This window comes from Danio aesculapii, chromosome 12 (assembly GCF_903798145.1).
Source record: "Danio aesculapii chromosome 12, fDanAes4.1, whole genome shotgun sequence".
Lineage (NCBI taxonomy): Eukaryota > Metazoa > Chordata > Actinopteri > Cypriniformes > Danionidae > Danio > Danio aesculapii.
This window is the reverse complement of record NC_079446.1, coordinates 49,848,479-49,865,201: the sequence shown is the minus strand read 5'-3', so window position 1 is coordinate 49,865,201 and position 16,723 is coordinate 49,848,479. Positions and strand designations below refer to the sequence as shown.

Sequence of the window (16,723 nt, the reverse complement as noted above, 5' to 3'; positions counted from 1 at the left end):
GAGAGATGCCGTGTTATGCGTACATGTGAAGCGCAACTGTCGTAAACACTCGCGGCCATCAGATGTTGTGTTCATTTTTATTCACAGCTGTTTAATTTACTTTCGTTTCTGAGTTGTTTTCTCCTCGGTGATCGGTGTAGCATGTTATAAACCTTGTAATTAAAGTGAAGACCGGAAAACATAAATAATATTTATGTATTTTACACAAGTTTTTAAGCTTTATTCAAAGAATGAGCGTATAAATGCGACTCTTTATGATGTTTACATATTGTTTACATGGTAATTACATTTTAAGTAATGTAAAGTATATATATATATATATATATATATATATATATATATATATATATATATATATATATATATATATATATATATATATATATATATATATATATATATATTATATATATATATATATATATATACCCTACTGAAAAAAAATGGATTTTACACAAGATTTGGATTGGATTTTTCAGCAGGGTGTATATACACACACACACACACACGCACACGCACACGCACACGCACACGCACGCACACACACACACACACACACACACACACACACACACACACACACAAAGCTGTAGCCAGCTTGGTAAAGCGGGTGATTCTTTTAACTTAAAAACTGGACCTTTTTGCTGGTATTCGCCTCATTTTCTATTTAACTATGAGGTTAATACTGCATTTTAGTGACAGCACTATTAATTCTGGATTAGATTGTGGTCTAATCTAATTCTTCTACATTCAGACCCATTCATATGTTGTTTTAAACTGCGTAACAATGAGGGATGCAACGATTATAGATTTTATTTGTACAATTATAGTCTGAAGAATAATCATGGTTTCACGGTTATCATGATTGTTATGCATTTATTAAACTCAAAACACTACTAGTTTAGAAGATCACAAGAAAATGGCTTATATTTTAAAGTGTTGTTTATTGCTGCTCAGTAACCTATTAATACAGCGCAAAATATTAATAAAATACAAAACAAACAATAGTCAATACATTGAATACACAATTCAAATACATGAGTGATAATTTTCCAATGAAAATAAACGACAGAACAATAAATAAATAAATAAATAAATAAGAATAAATGAACAATAGTGTTTGTCTAATATTAATTTAAGCTATATATTAGCTCAGAATTTAAATGAACTGTTGTTACCATCTGCGTTCATACATACATAATCATTTGAATAATTTGTAATAATTTGCCTAACATCTTTTGTTTACATTTCACTGAAAGCCACGCACAACACTCACCGCTACAGCGAAGGATCATTTCTACTGTGTGCGCCTGGAGGTCTGCTTGCGAGCCGTGTGTGCACTGCTCCCGATATGCGCACGTCTCCATTGGAAATATGAACTTGCGTGCGGAAAAGACGCGATATGTGAACGGCCTGCTGCTATAGTTAAATCCAATGTGCGTGCGCATTAGCCTTGGTATAAGCTCAGAACTTTAAACTAGCACACAGTTGGCATTACCTTGTTTAGTTGCAGCAGTTTTGTTCCGTGCAACAGAAACATGGCGTTGAGAAGCCTTTACGATTAATTAAACGTAATGAATTAAAGCGTGGTTAATAGGGAAATCTGCTAATCATTGCATCCTTATTAACAATATCAGGCCTTTTCTACAAACATATCCAAATGTTTTCCGCTGCCCGCGCCACTCGCTTAATGTCAGGTGACTCACGCTCTGCGCAGCCTTCATCTGCTGTAATGAACAGACACACGTCACTTCATAACTATAGCGCCCGTTTTTCGACTGAACTAAATTTAGTTTTGATTTCATGGTCACACTATTTGGAGGGTCGGATCGCCTCGGGGGCCGCCAATTGAATAGCCCTGATTTAGAGCTTACGGATATTTTCAGACACTCTTGTACAAAGTTCATTTGAAAATTCATGGACAGTCACAATATCCAAATTAGTATTAAATTAACTTTTATATGCTCCACACATTTTATTGGTATTTTTTTTCTTTCAAGATTAAGGTCTAAGATTTAGATTAAAAGTAAAATGTTTTCGCTATTTAACAACAGTACAGTAGGTCAGAGAATGATGGCTTCACTTACGTCAGATTCTTCTCGGTCTTAAAGCCTTCGATGAGTTATTTTCACAATTTATGATGGCACAGCAGTTAAAATAGAACAATGTATGGGACAAATTCTGGACCTTTGGGCCTGAGATATATGAATATATATTACAAACACTGTAACACAGAGACAGCGCACACGCACAAACATTAATTGCATATTAAATCATATAAAAATAATAATTCAAGTATATTTCATGAATAATTTAATTATTTTCCAAAATTTTTCCTAATTTTAAAGTTATAAAGTGCTGAAAATGCAGTTTATTTGATTTGATTAATTAGTTTGTTTTATACATTTTCTTTGATACAGTTTTACATAATAATACAAATATATTATATCTAATTTTAATACAATATTTCACAATATCATGATGTCAGCATAATGTCCAACCTTGAACACTGAATACACACTTTTGAAAACAAACTCTATTTAAAAACAAAAGGTCAGTTTGTGTAAATAATATTTAGAAATATTATAATAAAATATAATAACTTAAACAATATAATAATAATATTAATTCTACATTAAAAACAAAAAGTTAGGGTTAAAGAACAGCTTTAAAGAACAGAAAATCTGCCGATTGTGTCATTTTAATTACTACATGCCTTGAGGGCTGAAATAAATAAATAAAAATAAATAATTAATATATTAAATAAATAAACAAATACCTTTTTTTATTGATTTGAAGTATATTCAACTCATATCACTCATGATAAAGGGAAAAAATAATTAAAGTACATCTAAATGTTAGTAAAAATAAAATAAAATATATTAAAAATATGCTGTTTTCTATTTTATAGATTTGCAATTTTCTGCATTGAAAACATGAACACAACTCTAGCATGATAAAAACACAACAAAACAAACAAGTCAGAGACATGAATATATATCTAAAACACTCTCTACATGTTTGTATTGAGTATTATTTTAGCTTGTCGACTCACCGCTCCTCTGTGTGTGTTCCAGCTGTGAATAAGCCCAGAGTTACTGTACTGTAGTGTAGTGTAGTGTACTCTAGTGTTCAGCTGTATAGTGTAAGGGAAGCTCCCGCTGGAGAACACTGGAATAAACCTGAGCTGAACAACACAAACCGATTGTGTTTGAGTCCTGCTGACCTGTGCTGACACCTGACACACTCTCTCCCTCTCTCTCTCTCTCCCTCTCTCTCTCTCTCATTTGCATTATACACGGTCAGTCTCAGATTGATTTCATTATTTAACATTATTTCCTATATTAATAATTCCTCAAATGATTATTTAGTTATTGAACTTTAATCTTGGGAAGAGGAAGATAACTGTTTACTTGACCAGGAAGGAGAAAATTTCACTTGAACTTGTCTCTTTTTATGACTTTGGTTAAATCAAGATTGCTGATTGATTTTAAGTTAAAGTTTTGTACATGTTGTTTAGAATATTTGGAGGTGTAATGAAGGTGTTTTAGGTTCTGTTATTGATGATGAACTTCACTTCACACATTATTATCCAATCATTAATTTTCTTTTCGGCTTAGTCCCTTTATTAATCCACAGCGGAATGAACCGCCAACTTATCAAGCACATGTTTTTACGCATCGGATGCCCTTCCACCTTCAACCCATCACTGGGAAACATCCACGCACACTCATTCACACACTCAAACACTACGGACAATTTAGCTTACCTAATTCCCTTATAGTGTATGTGTTTGGACTGTGGGGGAAACCGGAGCACCCAGAGGAAACCCACGCCAACACGGGGAGAATTTGCAAACTCCACACAGAAAAGCAAATTGACCCAGCTGAGGCTCGAACCAGCGATCTTCTTGCTGTGAGGCGATTGTGCTACCCACTATGTCACCGTGCAGCCCCTCACAAATTATTAAATGATTTTTTATTGATTTCTCAAGTGGAGTTTTTGTAAACTCATAATAACATAAGTGTTTTAAAAATGTCTCTCAAACACACAGAGACTCACTGATTTGTTGGTGTATTTTCTACAGTAAACTCTGCTTATTATATGGCCTTCCCTCCCATGGCCCTTAACACAACCCTGAGTGGCTTAATTGTAACAGAAATTAATGTAAAACAAACAATCACATTAAGCATGATTTGTGTACATTCTACAGGCATATTGGCACTGGCCACTTTATTAGGTACACTTTACTAGTGCCGGGTCGGACCCCCTTTTGCCTTCAGAACTGCCTTAATCCTTCATGTCAGAGATTCAACAAGCTACTGGAAATATTCCTCAGAGATTTTGCTCCATATTGACATGATAGCATCACACAGTTGCTGCAGATTTGTCGGCTGCACATCCATGATGCCAATCTCCCGTTCCACCACATCCCAAAGGTGCTCTATTGGATTGAGCTCTGGTGACTGTGAAGGCCATTTGAGTACAGTGAACTCATTGTCATGTTCAAGAAACCAGTCTGAGATGATTGGAGCTTTATGACATGGTGCGTTATCCTGCTGGAAGTAGCCATCAGAAGATGGAGACACTGTGCTCATAAAGGGATGGACATGGTGAGCAACAATACTCAGGTAGGCTGTGGTGTTGACACCATGCTCAATTGGTACTAATGGACCCAAAGTGTGCCAAGAAAATATCCCCCACACCATTACACCACCACCAGCAGCCTGAACCGCTGATACAAGGCAGGATGGATCCATGCTTTCATGTTGTTGAGGCCAAATTCTGAGCCGAGCATCCGAATGTGGCAGCAGAAATGGAGACTCATCAGACCAGGCAACGTTTCTCCAATCTTCTATTGTCCAGTTTTGGTGAGCCTGTGTGAATTGTAGCCTCAGTTTCCTGTTCTTAGCTGACAGGAGCGGCACCCGGTGTGGTCTTCTGCTGCTGTAGCCCATCCGCCTCAAGGTTGGACGTGTTGTGTGTTCAGAGATGCTCTTCTGCAGACCTCGGTTGTAACGAGTGCTTATTTGAGTTACTGTTGCCTTTCTATCAGCTGGAACCAGTCTGGCCATTCTCCTCTGACCTCTGGCATCAACAAGGCATTTGCGCCCACAGAACTGCCGCTCACTGGATATTTCCTCTTTGTCGGACTATTCTCTGTAAACCCTAGAGATGGTTGTGCGTGAAATCCCAGTAGATCAGCAGTTTCTGAAATACTCAGAGCAGCCCGTCTGGCAGCAACAACCATGCCACGTTCAAAGTCCCTTAAATCCCCTTTCTTCCCCATTCTGATGCTCGCTTTGAGCTGCAGCAGATCGTCTTGACCATGTCTACATGCCTAAATGCATTGAGCTGCTGCCATGTGATTGGCTGATTAGAAACTTGCGTTAACGATCATCTGGACATGTGTACCTAATAAAGTGGCCAGTGCGTGTATACATCCTTTTACTTTCATTCATTAATTCATTTTTTTTTTGTCAAATAATGAACTAATCAAACCATAAAAATGGAAATAAATGAACTTATATGGATTTTAAAAATGTTGGTAAACTTTGTGAGGGTAAAAACAGATCGACAGAACAGACAGACAGTACAATATATTAAAGAACTTCAGGCGAACATTTTTTTTATTTCTATTAGCAAAAATATCTCCAATCTAATAATCAGATCTCCATTCGTCATACAAAAATTCATATATTATATTTACAGAAATATCAAACCTTTATTTATGCATTATTTACAATAAATATTTACATTTTCTAACTGATAATACAGACAGTGCTCAAGTGTTCCTGCGGTGCTTCATAACTGCAGACGTGTGAGTGTGTGTGTGTGTGTGTGTGTGTGTCTCTGTACATCTGTGTGTGTGTCACAGGCATCCGCACTCCTCCACCTGCATGTCCTCGTGGTGTCTCAGGATCATCTCTCCGTTCTCGTAGTACAGCATACTGAGAGCGCTGGTGCGGGTCGGAGCGCAGCAGGACGCGGGAACACGACTGGGGTGATGATATTTCAGCAAACTCTGCAGCACAAACACACACACACACACACCAATTCAACATTTCAGTCCAGTTTCACATTAACTTTTCATTTACTTCAGGAGAAAAATCAATGCTTTGCAGGGCATTTCATGTCATTTATTTATTGCAAATTGGTTATTTTAGTAATTAAAAAATTTATTTTAGGGTGGCACAGTTAGCACCTGGCAGCAAGAAGGTCGCTGGTTCGAGTCCCGGCTGGGTCAGTTGGTGTTTCTGTGTGGAGTTTGAATGTTCTCCCTGTGTTGGTGTGGGTTTCCTCCGGGTGCTCCGGTTTCCCCCACAGTCCAAAGACATACGCTATAGGGGAACTGATCAACTAAATTGGCTGTAGTGTATGAGTGTGTGTGTGTATGTATGAGTGTTTCCCAGTACTGGGTTGCGGCTGGAAGGGCATCTGCAGTGTAAAGCATATGCTGGAATAGTTGGTGGGTCATTCCACTGTGACGAACCCTGATGAATAAGTGACTAAGCCGAAGGAGAATGAATGAATTTATTTTAATATTATTTTTTATTTTATCAATTTATGCACATCTATAAATTATATAAGATCATAGTAATAAAACCTTGCATTAGTTTTAGTTGTACAGTTTTATTTCAAATTACATTTATATAATATTTCTATATTTATTTATGTTTAGTTGTAATATTTTTATTTTTATTTTTTTAACTTCAGGTTAAATTAAATTAAAAATGCTAATTAATATATATTTATAAAGCAAATTTTATTTCAAATTATTCATATTTATATACTTATCTACATATTGTTTTGTGATTACAAATATTTTTCAATACTTTATAAAATTTATACAGTTGAAGTCAGAATTATTCGCCCCCCTTTGAATTTCTTTTTCTTTTTTAATTATTTCCCAAATGATGTTTAACAGAGCAAGGAAATGTTCACAGTATGTCTGATAATATTTTTTCTTCTGGAGAAAGTCTTATTTGTTTTATTTCGGCTAGAATAAAAGCAGTTTTAATTTTTAAACACCATTTTAAGGTCAATATTATTAGCCCCTTAAGCTGTATTTTTTTCAATAGTCTCCAGAACAAACCACTGTTATACAATAACTTGCCTAATTACCCTAACTTTACCCTAATTAACCTAGTTAAGCCTTTAAATGTCACTTTAAGCTGAATAGAAGTGTCTTGAAGAATATCTAGTCTAATATTATTTACTGTCATCATGACAAAGAGAAAATAAATCAGTTATTAGAGATGAGTTATTAACACTATTATGATTAGAAATGTGTTGAAGAAATCTTCTCTCTGTTAAACAGAAATTGGGAAAAAAAATAAACAGGGGGGCTAATAATTCTGACTTCAACTGTATTTAGTTTTAAACCATGTTAAATCATTTTTAAAAATGCTAATTAAGTTATATTTTATTGTAAGCCAGATTTCTTTTAAATAATTAACATTCACACATATATCCATGTATTTATAGTTATAGCTACACATATACTGTTGAGAGTACCTGCATGTATGCATGGTTGGTGGGCCGCAGCTCTTCCCCCAGTGGATTCGGGCAGGTCCCCTCACAGCGGTATGCATTATACTTCTTAGGGAACACGATCCAGGAGCCCCATCCTATCTGGTTAAAATCCACATGCATGTCCACCCTCCTGCAGGTGCTGCTCTTGTGCAGTGATGTTCTCTGCAGCTCCGGGCTCCTGACAGGTGGCCCCCGGCGGCCCCTGCGGCTCCTAAGGGCCCGTCCACGCCGCACTTCTTTCTTATGTCCAGAAAACAGAAACTTCGAGGCCCCGGCGGTGTGCAGGAGACTGGCCCCATCCTGCTGCTCTGAAAACAGCAGCAATATGGCTCTGTGTCTCCGGGGGCCATTCTGGAGCTCCTGTCCACCAGGGGTTGCTGCTGGCAACCAAGGCCCACTCTGGATCTCCTGTGCCCTAGGGGCCCCTACTGGTCTCTGGGTCCCACTCTGGAGCTCCTGTCCCCTAGGGGCTGTCGCTGGTCTGCGGGGCCCGCTTTGGAGCTCCTGTCCCTTAGGGGCTGCTGCTGGTCTCTGGGGGCCATTCTGGATCTTCTGTCCCCCAGAGCCTGCTGCTAGTCTCTGGGGCCTGCTCTGGAGCTCCTGTCCCCCAGGCGCTGCTGCTGGTCTCCTGGGCCTTCTCTGGAGCTCCTGTCCCCCAGGGCCTGCCGCTGGTCTCCTAGGCTCACTCTGGATATCTTGTCCCCTAGGGGCCACTGCTGGCCGCCGGGGACTGCTTTGGATCTCCTGTCTCCCAGGGACCCCTGCTGGTCTCCTGGACTTCATACGGCTACCGGGGGGCACTCGGGGCCTGGGCCAGTGCAGAAGCAGGTACGTGATGTTATACACTCTCCAGTGCTGCGTTACGCTCAGTAGGGACTCCTCTGGCAAAAGGCCCAGAGACTGGCTCTCTGGGCAGGGCTGGTGACGAGGGCAAGGCACCCCCTGCTGGTGCTGGAGCTCCAATGTCAGCCCATCGGGGTGCAGGTCTCTGGGGACGCGGATCCGCAGCTCCGCCGCCTGGATCTGACGTTCCGACAGAACAGGAGACAGGTCAAAGATTGCCACGTAGTGGTTGTCATTATTGTGCACATCTGAGAAGACAGAAAAATGAATCAAAAAGGTTATTATGTGAACTGAAAAAACATGATTATGCAAACAAGCAAAACAATGTGATTATGTGACCAAACAAAAATGTGATTATGTGAACACAAAAACGTTACTATGTGACCAAACAAAAATGTGATTATGTGAACACAAAAACGTTACCATGTGACCAAACAAAAATGTGATTATGTGAACTCAAAAACGTTATTATGTGACCAAACAAAAATGTGATTATGTGAACACAAAAATGTTACTATGTGACCAAACAAAAACATGTGATTATGTGGACAAAAAATGTTACTATGTGACCAAACAAAAATGTGATTATGTGAACACAAAAACGTTACTATGTGACCAAACAAAAATGTGATTATGTGAACACAAAAACGTTACCATGTGACCAAACAAAAATGTGATTATGTGAACTCAAAAACGTTACTATGTGACCAAACAAAAATGTGATTATGTGAACACAAAAAGTTACCATGTGACCAAACAAAAATGTGATTATGTGAACACAAAAACGTTACTATGTGACCAAACAAAAATGTGATTATGTGAACACAAAAAGTTACTATGTGACCAAACAAAAATGTGATTATGTAAACTAACAAAAATGTGATTATGTGAACAAAAAACGTTATTATGTGACCAAACAAAAATGTGATGTGAACACAAAAACGTTATTATATGACCAAACAAAAATGTGATTATGTAAACACAAAAACGTTACTCTGTGACCAGACAAAAATGTGATTATGTGAACACAAAAACGTTACTATGTGACCAAACAAAAATGTGATTATGTGAACACAAAAACGTTACTCTGTGACCAGACAAAAATGTGATTATGTAAACTAACAAAAATGTGATTATGTGAACAAAAAAACGTTACTCTGTGACCAAACAAAAATGTGATTATGTGAACACAAAAACGTTACTATGTGACCAAACAAAAATGTGATTATGTGAACACAAAAACGTTACCATGTGACCAAACAAAAATGTGATTATGTGAACTCAAAAACGTTATTATGTGACCAAACAAAAATGTGATTATGTGAACACAAAAACGTTACTATGTGACCAAACAAAAATTTGATTATGTGAACACAAAAACGTTACTATGTGACCAAACAAAAATGTGATTATGTGAACACAAAAAGTTACTATGTGACCAAACAAAAATGTGATTATGTAAACTAACAAAAATGTGATTATGTGAACAAAAAAACGTTACTATGTGACCAGACAAAAATGTGATTATGTGAACACAAAAATGTTACTATGTGACCAAACAAAAATTTGATTATGTAAACTAACAAAAATGTGATTATGTGAACAAAAAACGTTATTATGTGACCAAACAAAAATGTGATGTGAACACAAAAACGTTATTATATGACCAAACAAAAATGTGATTATGTAAACACAAAAACGTTACTCTGTGACCAGACAAAAATGTGATTATGTGAACACAAAAACGTTACTATGTGACCAAACAAAAATGTGATTATGTGAACACAAAAACGTTACTCTGTGACCAAACAAAAATGTGATTATGTAAACTAACAAAAATGTGATTATGTGAACAAAAAAACGTTACTCTGTGACCAAACAAAAATGTGATTATGTGAACACAAAAACGTTACTCTGTGACCAAACAAAAATGTGATTATGTGAACACAAAAACGTTACCATGTGACCAAACAAAAATGTGATTATGTGAACAAAAAAACGTTACTCTGTGACCAAACAAAAATGTGATTATGTGAACACAAAAACGTTACTCTGTGACCAAACAAAAATGTGATTATGTGAACACAAAAACGTTACCATGTGACCAAACAAAAATGTGATTATGTGAACTCAAAAACGTTATTATGTGACCAAACAAAAATGTGATTATGTGAACACAAAAACGTTACTATGTGACCAAACAAAAATGTGATTATGTGAACACAAAAAGTTACTATGTGACCAAACAAAAATGTGATTATGTAAACTAACAAAAATGTGATTATGTGAACAAAAAAACGTTACTATGTGACCAGACAAAAATGTGATTATGTGAACACAAAAATGTTACTATGTGACCAAACAAAAATTTGATTATGTAAACTAACAAAAATGTGATTATGTGAACTAACAAAAATGTGAATATGTAAACTAACAAAAATGTGATTATGTGAACACAAAAACGTTATTATGTGACCAAACAAAAATGTGATTATGTAAACTAACAAAAATGTAATTATGTGAACACAAAAACGTTACTCTGTGACCAGACAAAAATGTGATTATGTAAACTAACAAAAATGTGATTATGTGAACAAAAAAACGTTACTCTGTGACCAAACAAAAATGTGATTATGTGAACACAAAAACGTTACTATGTGACCAAACAAAAATGTGATTATGTAAACTAACAAAAATGTGATTATGTGAACAAAAAAACGTTACTATGTGACCAAACAAAAATGTGATTATGTAAACTAACAAAAATGTGATTGTGAACAAAAAACGTTATTATGTGACCAAACAAAAATGTGATTATGTAAACTAACAAAAATGTGATTGTGAACAAAAATGTTACTATGTGACCAAACAAAAATGTGATTATGTAAACTAACAAAAATGTAATTATGTGAACACAAAAACGTTATTATGTGACCAAACAAAAATGTGATTATGTGAACACAAAAACGTTACTATGTGACCAAACAAAAATGTGATTATGTAAACTAACAAAAATGTGATTGTGAACAAAAAACGTTATTATGTGACCAAACAAAAATGTGATTATGTAAACTAACAAAAATGTGATTGTGAACACAAAAACGTTATTATGTGACCAAACAAAAATGTGATTATGTGAACACAAAAACGTTACTATGTGACCAAACAAAAATGTGATTATGTGAACACAAAAACGTTACTATGTGACCAAACAAAAACGTGATTATGTAAACTAACAAAAATGTGATTATGTGAACAAAAAAACGTTACTCTGTGACCAAACAAAAATGTGATTATGTGAACACAAAAATGTTACTATGTGACCAAACAAAAATGTGATTATGTAAACTAACAAAAATGTGATTATGTGAACAAAAAAAGCGTTACTATGTGACCAGACAAAAATGTGATTATGTGAACACAAAAACGTTACTATGTGACCAAACAAAAATGTGATTATGTAAACTAACAAAAATGTGATTATGTGAACAAAAAAAGCGTTACTATGTGACCAGACAAAAATGTGATTATGTGAACACAAAAACGTTACTATGTGACCAAACAAAAATGTGATTATGTGAACACAAAAACGTTACTACGTGACAGAACAAAAATGTGATTATGTGAACACAAAAACGTTACTACGTGACAGAACAAAAATGTGATTATGTGAACACAAAAATGTTACTATGTGGCCAAACAAAAATGTGATTATGTGAACAAAAAAGCGTTACTATGTGACCAAACAAAAATGTGATTATGTAAACTAACAAAAATGTGATTATGTGAACACAAAAACGTTACTACGTGACAGAACAAAAATGTGATTATGTGAACACAAAAACGTTACTACGTGGCGGAACAAAAATGTGATTATGTGAACACAAAAATGTTACTACGTGACAGAACAAAAATGTGATTATGTGAACACAAAAATGTTACTATGTGACCGAACTAAAATGTGATTATGTGAACACAAAAGCGTTACTATGTGACCGATCAAAAATGTGATTATGTGAACACAAAAACGTTACTATGTGACCAAACAAAATGTGATTATGTAAACACAAAAACGTTACTATGTGACCAAAAAAACGTGATTATGTGAACAAAAAAACTATGTTTGGTAAACAAACAAAATAATTTGATTATGTGAACAAACAAAAAATGTGATTGTGTGAATTAGAAAATGTAATTATGTGAGTGTGTGTAATCTAATCTGTATTGCCTGTTCATGTTGAATTGCTTTGAACAAAAGTGCCTGCTAAATGACTAAATGTAAATGTGTACATTTTATTTGATCATATTTATATGTCAAACGAACAGACACACACACATACTCACGCATACACATTCACACTCGCTGACACACGCTCACTCATGCTTACACACTGACCGACTCACTGACACACATACTGATACACACACACACACACACAAAGAGAGCTGACAGTAATGAGCTGGTTTGTGCAGCTGAACACACACACTTTGATCCTCCTCGTCCACTGAAGTGTATTGGCTCTGTACATTTACATTCAAACTAATAGCTGTGGTTCCTCTAATGAGTGTCTCTGCTGTGTTTAATAGACCTGCTGTCCTGCTTCAGCTGCACAACTCAACCTCAAACATGCTCACTTCAGCCCCATTGCTCCCGATTCATACTATTAGTTATTATTAATATTTGTTTGTACAGTCTAACTATTTATGTAGGTATGCATGTGTTTGTATAGTTAGCTATTTAATTCATTACTAATTTATTTATTTATTTATTTATTTATTTATTTTTAACAACTACTGTATTTTAGGTTATTGCCATACATTATACTGATTTAAAACTACAAGTTGAAACATGATTAACCTAGTCCAAAAGGTTATGACTGATGACTTATCATATAGCTATTTTTATGGCAAAAAAAAGAATAAATATTTTATGGCAAAATAAAAGCCAAAGGTTTTTTTAATGGCAAAATAAAAGCCAAAAGTTTTTTATTGCCAAATAAAAGCCAAAGGTTTTTTTAATGGCAAAATAAAAGCCAAAAGTTTTTTATTGCCAAATAAAAGCCAAAGGTTTTTTTAAATGGCAAAATAAAAGCCAAAAGTTTTATTTATTGCAAAATAAAAGCCAAATTTTTTTTTATGGCAAAATAAAAGCCAAAAGTTTTTTTATGGCAAAATAAAAGCCAAAAGTTTTTTTATGGCAAAATAAAAGCCAAAAGTTTTTTATGGAAAAATAAAAGCCAAAAGTTTTTTTATTGCAAAATAAAAGCCAAAAGGTTTTTTATGGCAAAATAAAAACTGAAAGTTTTTTGGGTGGAAAATAAAAGCTGAAAGTTTCTTTATGGCAAAATAAAAGCCAAAAGTTTTTTATGGAAAAATAAAAGCCAAAGGGTTTTTTATGGCAAAATAAAAACTGAAAGTTTTTTATGGCAAAAATAAAAGCTGAAAGTTTTTTATGGCAAAATAAAAGCCATACAAAATGTAATCAAATATGAAATATTAATAAAAGTATGATTTTATAAACTCTCTCTCTCTATTAAATTATAATAAATACAAATATGTTGTTAGTCTATATGTTTATTTATTATAAATCTTTGATTTTATAAACTCTAAATTTTCTAAAATTATAATAAATAAAATTTTTATTGTTGCATTCTAATAAATAAGAGTAAAATAAATAATCATTACACTTGCAATTATAATTCTTTTTCTAAAAGCAAATAATAAATTAATATTATTATTAGTTATTATTGGGAGTAGTAATATTAATGTATAATTACATTAAACTAATTTAAAACAACTGTAAAATTAAGCTGAAACCCGCTAAAACACTCATCATAAACCTTTTTTTATGGCAAATTAAAAGTCATAAAAATAATCCTAATATATGAAATATCAATAGAAGTCCTTTGATTTTATAAACTCTCACTCTCACTCTCACATAATAAGATTATCTACATCATATATTAGTATCTACAATCAATTAGTTGAAAAAAAGTGTTATGAAAAGTCACGTGGTATCGATATTTAATATGCGCTAATAAGTCTCTCCACAAGTTGAAACATGATTAATTATATTACATTTATAATCTCTCTCTCTCACTATCTCTCTCTCTAGCATGTAAATACGTTCAAATATTAGTATCTGCAATCAATTAGCTAAAGGTGTCATAAACAAAAAGTGTGATCACGTGGTATCGATCTGATATTAGATATACGCTGACAAATCTCTCCGCTAATCCGCTCAGAGTAAACACGAGCTCGAAACGGCGCTCGACACCTCCAGCTGGAGCTTTAATCTCATCAGCGCGGTGTGAAGCAGAGCTCAAGCCGATGTGGATTGGTGTTTTCCCGGGGGTTTGTGTGAGATGTCTGGCCCACAGAGGCGAATCCACATCGGCTGCAGTAGGAGATCTGACTGCAGATGTGGATTCAGGATGTCTGGAGCTCAGATTGGACACACTTCACACACTTTCATTCAGCTCGTCTTTAGTTCTCGAGCGCTTTTTACACTGCAGACTGGGTCAAAACAGCTTTATTTGAGTATCATGATTCAAATATGAATCATAATAAAAATGATTTAAATAAAAAATTATAAAATAAAGTACGAAATAAATTAAAATACATAAATAAAGTACGATTATATTAGCCTAGCCTATATTATGATTAAAATGAAAATATTAAAATATTAAAATAAAAAATAATAACAAATTATATAAAATTAAATAAGTAGTTTATTTGATTATTTATTCAAATGAAAATATAAAAAATATATTATAAGGTATATAAAAATATCTAAACATATTATTATAAATTATTTATTTATTTAAAACTTTATTCAATTCTGTTCTTTATTTCTACATGGCAAAAAACGCTTCTCTTATTTTGCTTATTTTAATTAAAAACACTTAATTAAGAAAAATAAATGAGACAAAATTAGACCATATAGATTGTGTCAAAGCAGCTTAACATTGATGTTACATATTTCAATGAATTACAACATTATTACTGCAAATATAAGTTATAGTAGGCCTGTGTTATTAATTAAATGTTAATTATTTCATTTATGAATATTAATCAACATTCATTCATTGCACATTTGCACACCCAATGTACATTTATTGATGTTTATTAACATTTCACATATCCACTTTCTATTTAATTTCACTTATTCAGTTCAGGTATTTTATTGTTATTGTACTGTCAATCTATCTAATATATATATATATATATATATATATATATATATATATATATATATATATATATATATATATATATATATATATATATATATATATACTAATATTATACATTTATTTTTGATGCTTTATATATGCTACTGAATGTTTATTGATATTTTCTATAGCTGTTTTTGCTTTATATCTAAGGTTTATATTAGATTTTATTCCATAATTTTATTTCTTATTAATTATTTGTCACTGCTGAAAACACAGTAGAGCTTTAAACATACTTCACACACTCTCACAGCTAAAATAAAACATTTAAAACTCTACAAAAAATTTAAAACAGACTTACTTTTAGACATGATGCTCTTGATAGTGTCTGCGTGCTCGTGCTCGAGGCTCTCCGCGGGTATGCGCGTCTGGTTCATCTTGTAATGCCGATATAGATGCATCATGTACGTGGGCAGATGCATGCGGTGTGACATATTCCTCAAGCTATTATTATTATGATGATAACGCGTGTGTTTTCCGAACACTCCGAGCAGCAGCAGCTGGCAGTAGCAAGCCAGGCGCGCGACTCCGAGCGCGTGCATGATGCGCGGTCAGAATGAATGACAGCTCGGGAGTCCCGAGCGCTTTATATAGGGCCTCCCTCGAGTCGGACCCCTGCATATATTTAACAAGTAGCAGAGGACATTAAAGGAAATTGACATGCCGTGACAGCTCATCATCTATTCGTGTGGTAATGAGGCGCATTTTTTACGAGCAACAATTAAAACACCTTGCGCCCGCGCGTGACGTCACCGCGCTCGTCCTTTGAAGAGAATTTAGCAACGTGAACTGCTTTAAAGACTAGTCTAGTGATGATATTACATTAAACGTGCACACTTTGCTGAACTTTGTTTGTTCAAACTACTTATATAAATTAGCTACACTGAAAAAACTTTCAAGCAGCACTTCATTCAATTAAAATTGTCTTTTATTTCACTTTAATATTATTTATTTCCGTTTTCAAATATATTTTAAGTTCAAAACATAGTGAAATATAAATGTTTTTGATTAAGAGCTCAGCTATATTGATCAATGTAAAATGTTAAGGTCTTTCACACATCGTGTATATGTGTATTAAACAGAAGCTCAATGTGCTTTGTACTTTCATG

At 34.3% G+C, this 16,723-nt stretch overlaps 1 protein-coding gene across 1 annotated transcript; it reads right to left on the bottom strand.

Annotated features, from left to right (window-relative positions):
* Positions 1–5,872: 5,872 nt before the first annotated feature.
* Positions 5,873–16,156, bottom strand: ndr2 (nodal-related 2). Its single transcript, XM_056470097.1, has 3 exons — positions 15,916–16,156; positions 7,519–8,627; positions 5,873–6,025 (listed from the first exon to the last, which is right to left on the bottom strand). The coding sequence occupies exons 1-3, from the start codon at positions 16,154–16,156 to the stop codon at positions 5,873–5,875; spliced, it is 1,503 nt and encodes a 500-aa protein (XP_056326072.1).
* Positions 16,157–16,723: the final 567 nt, after the last annotated feature.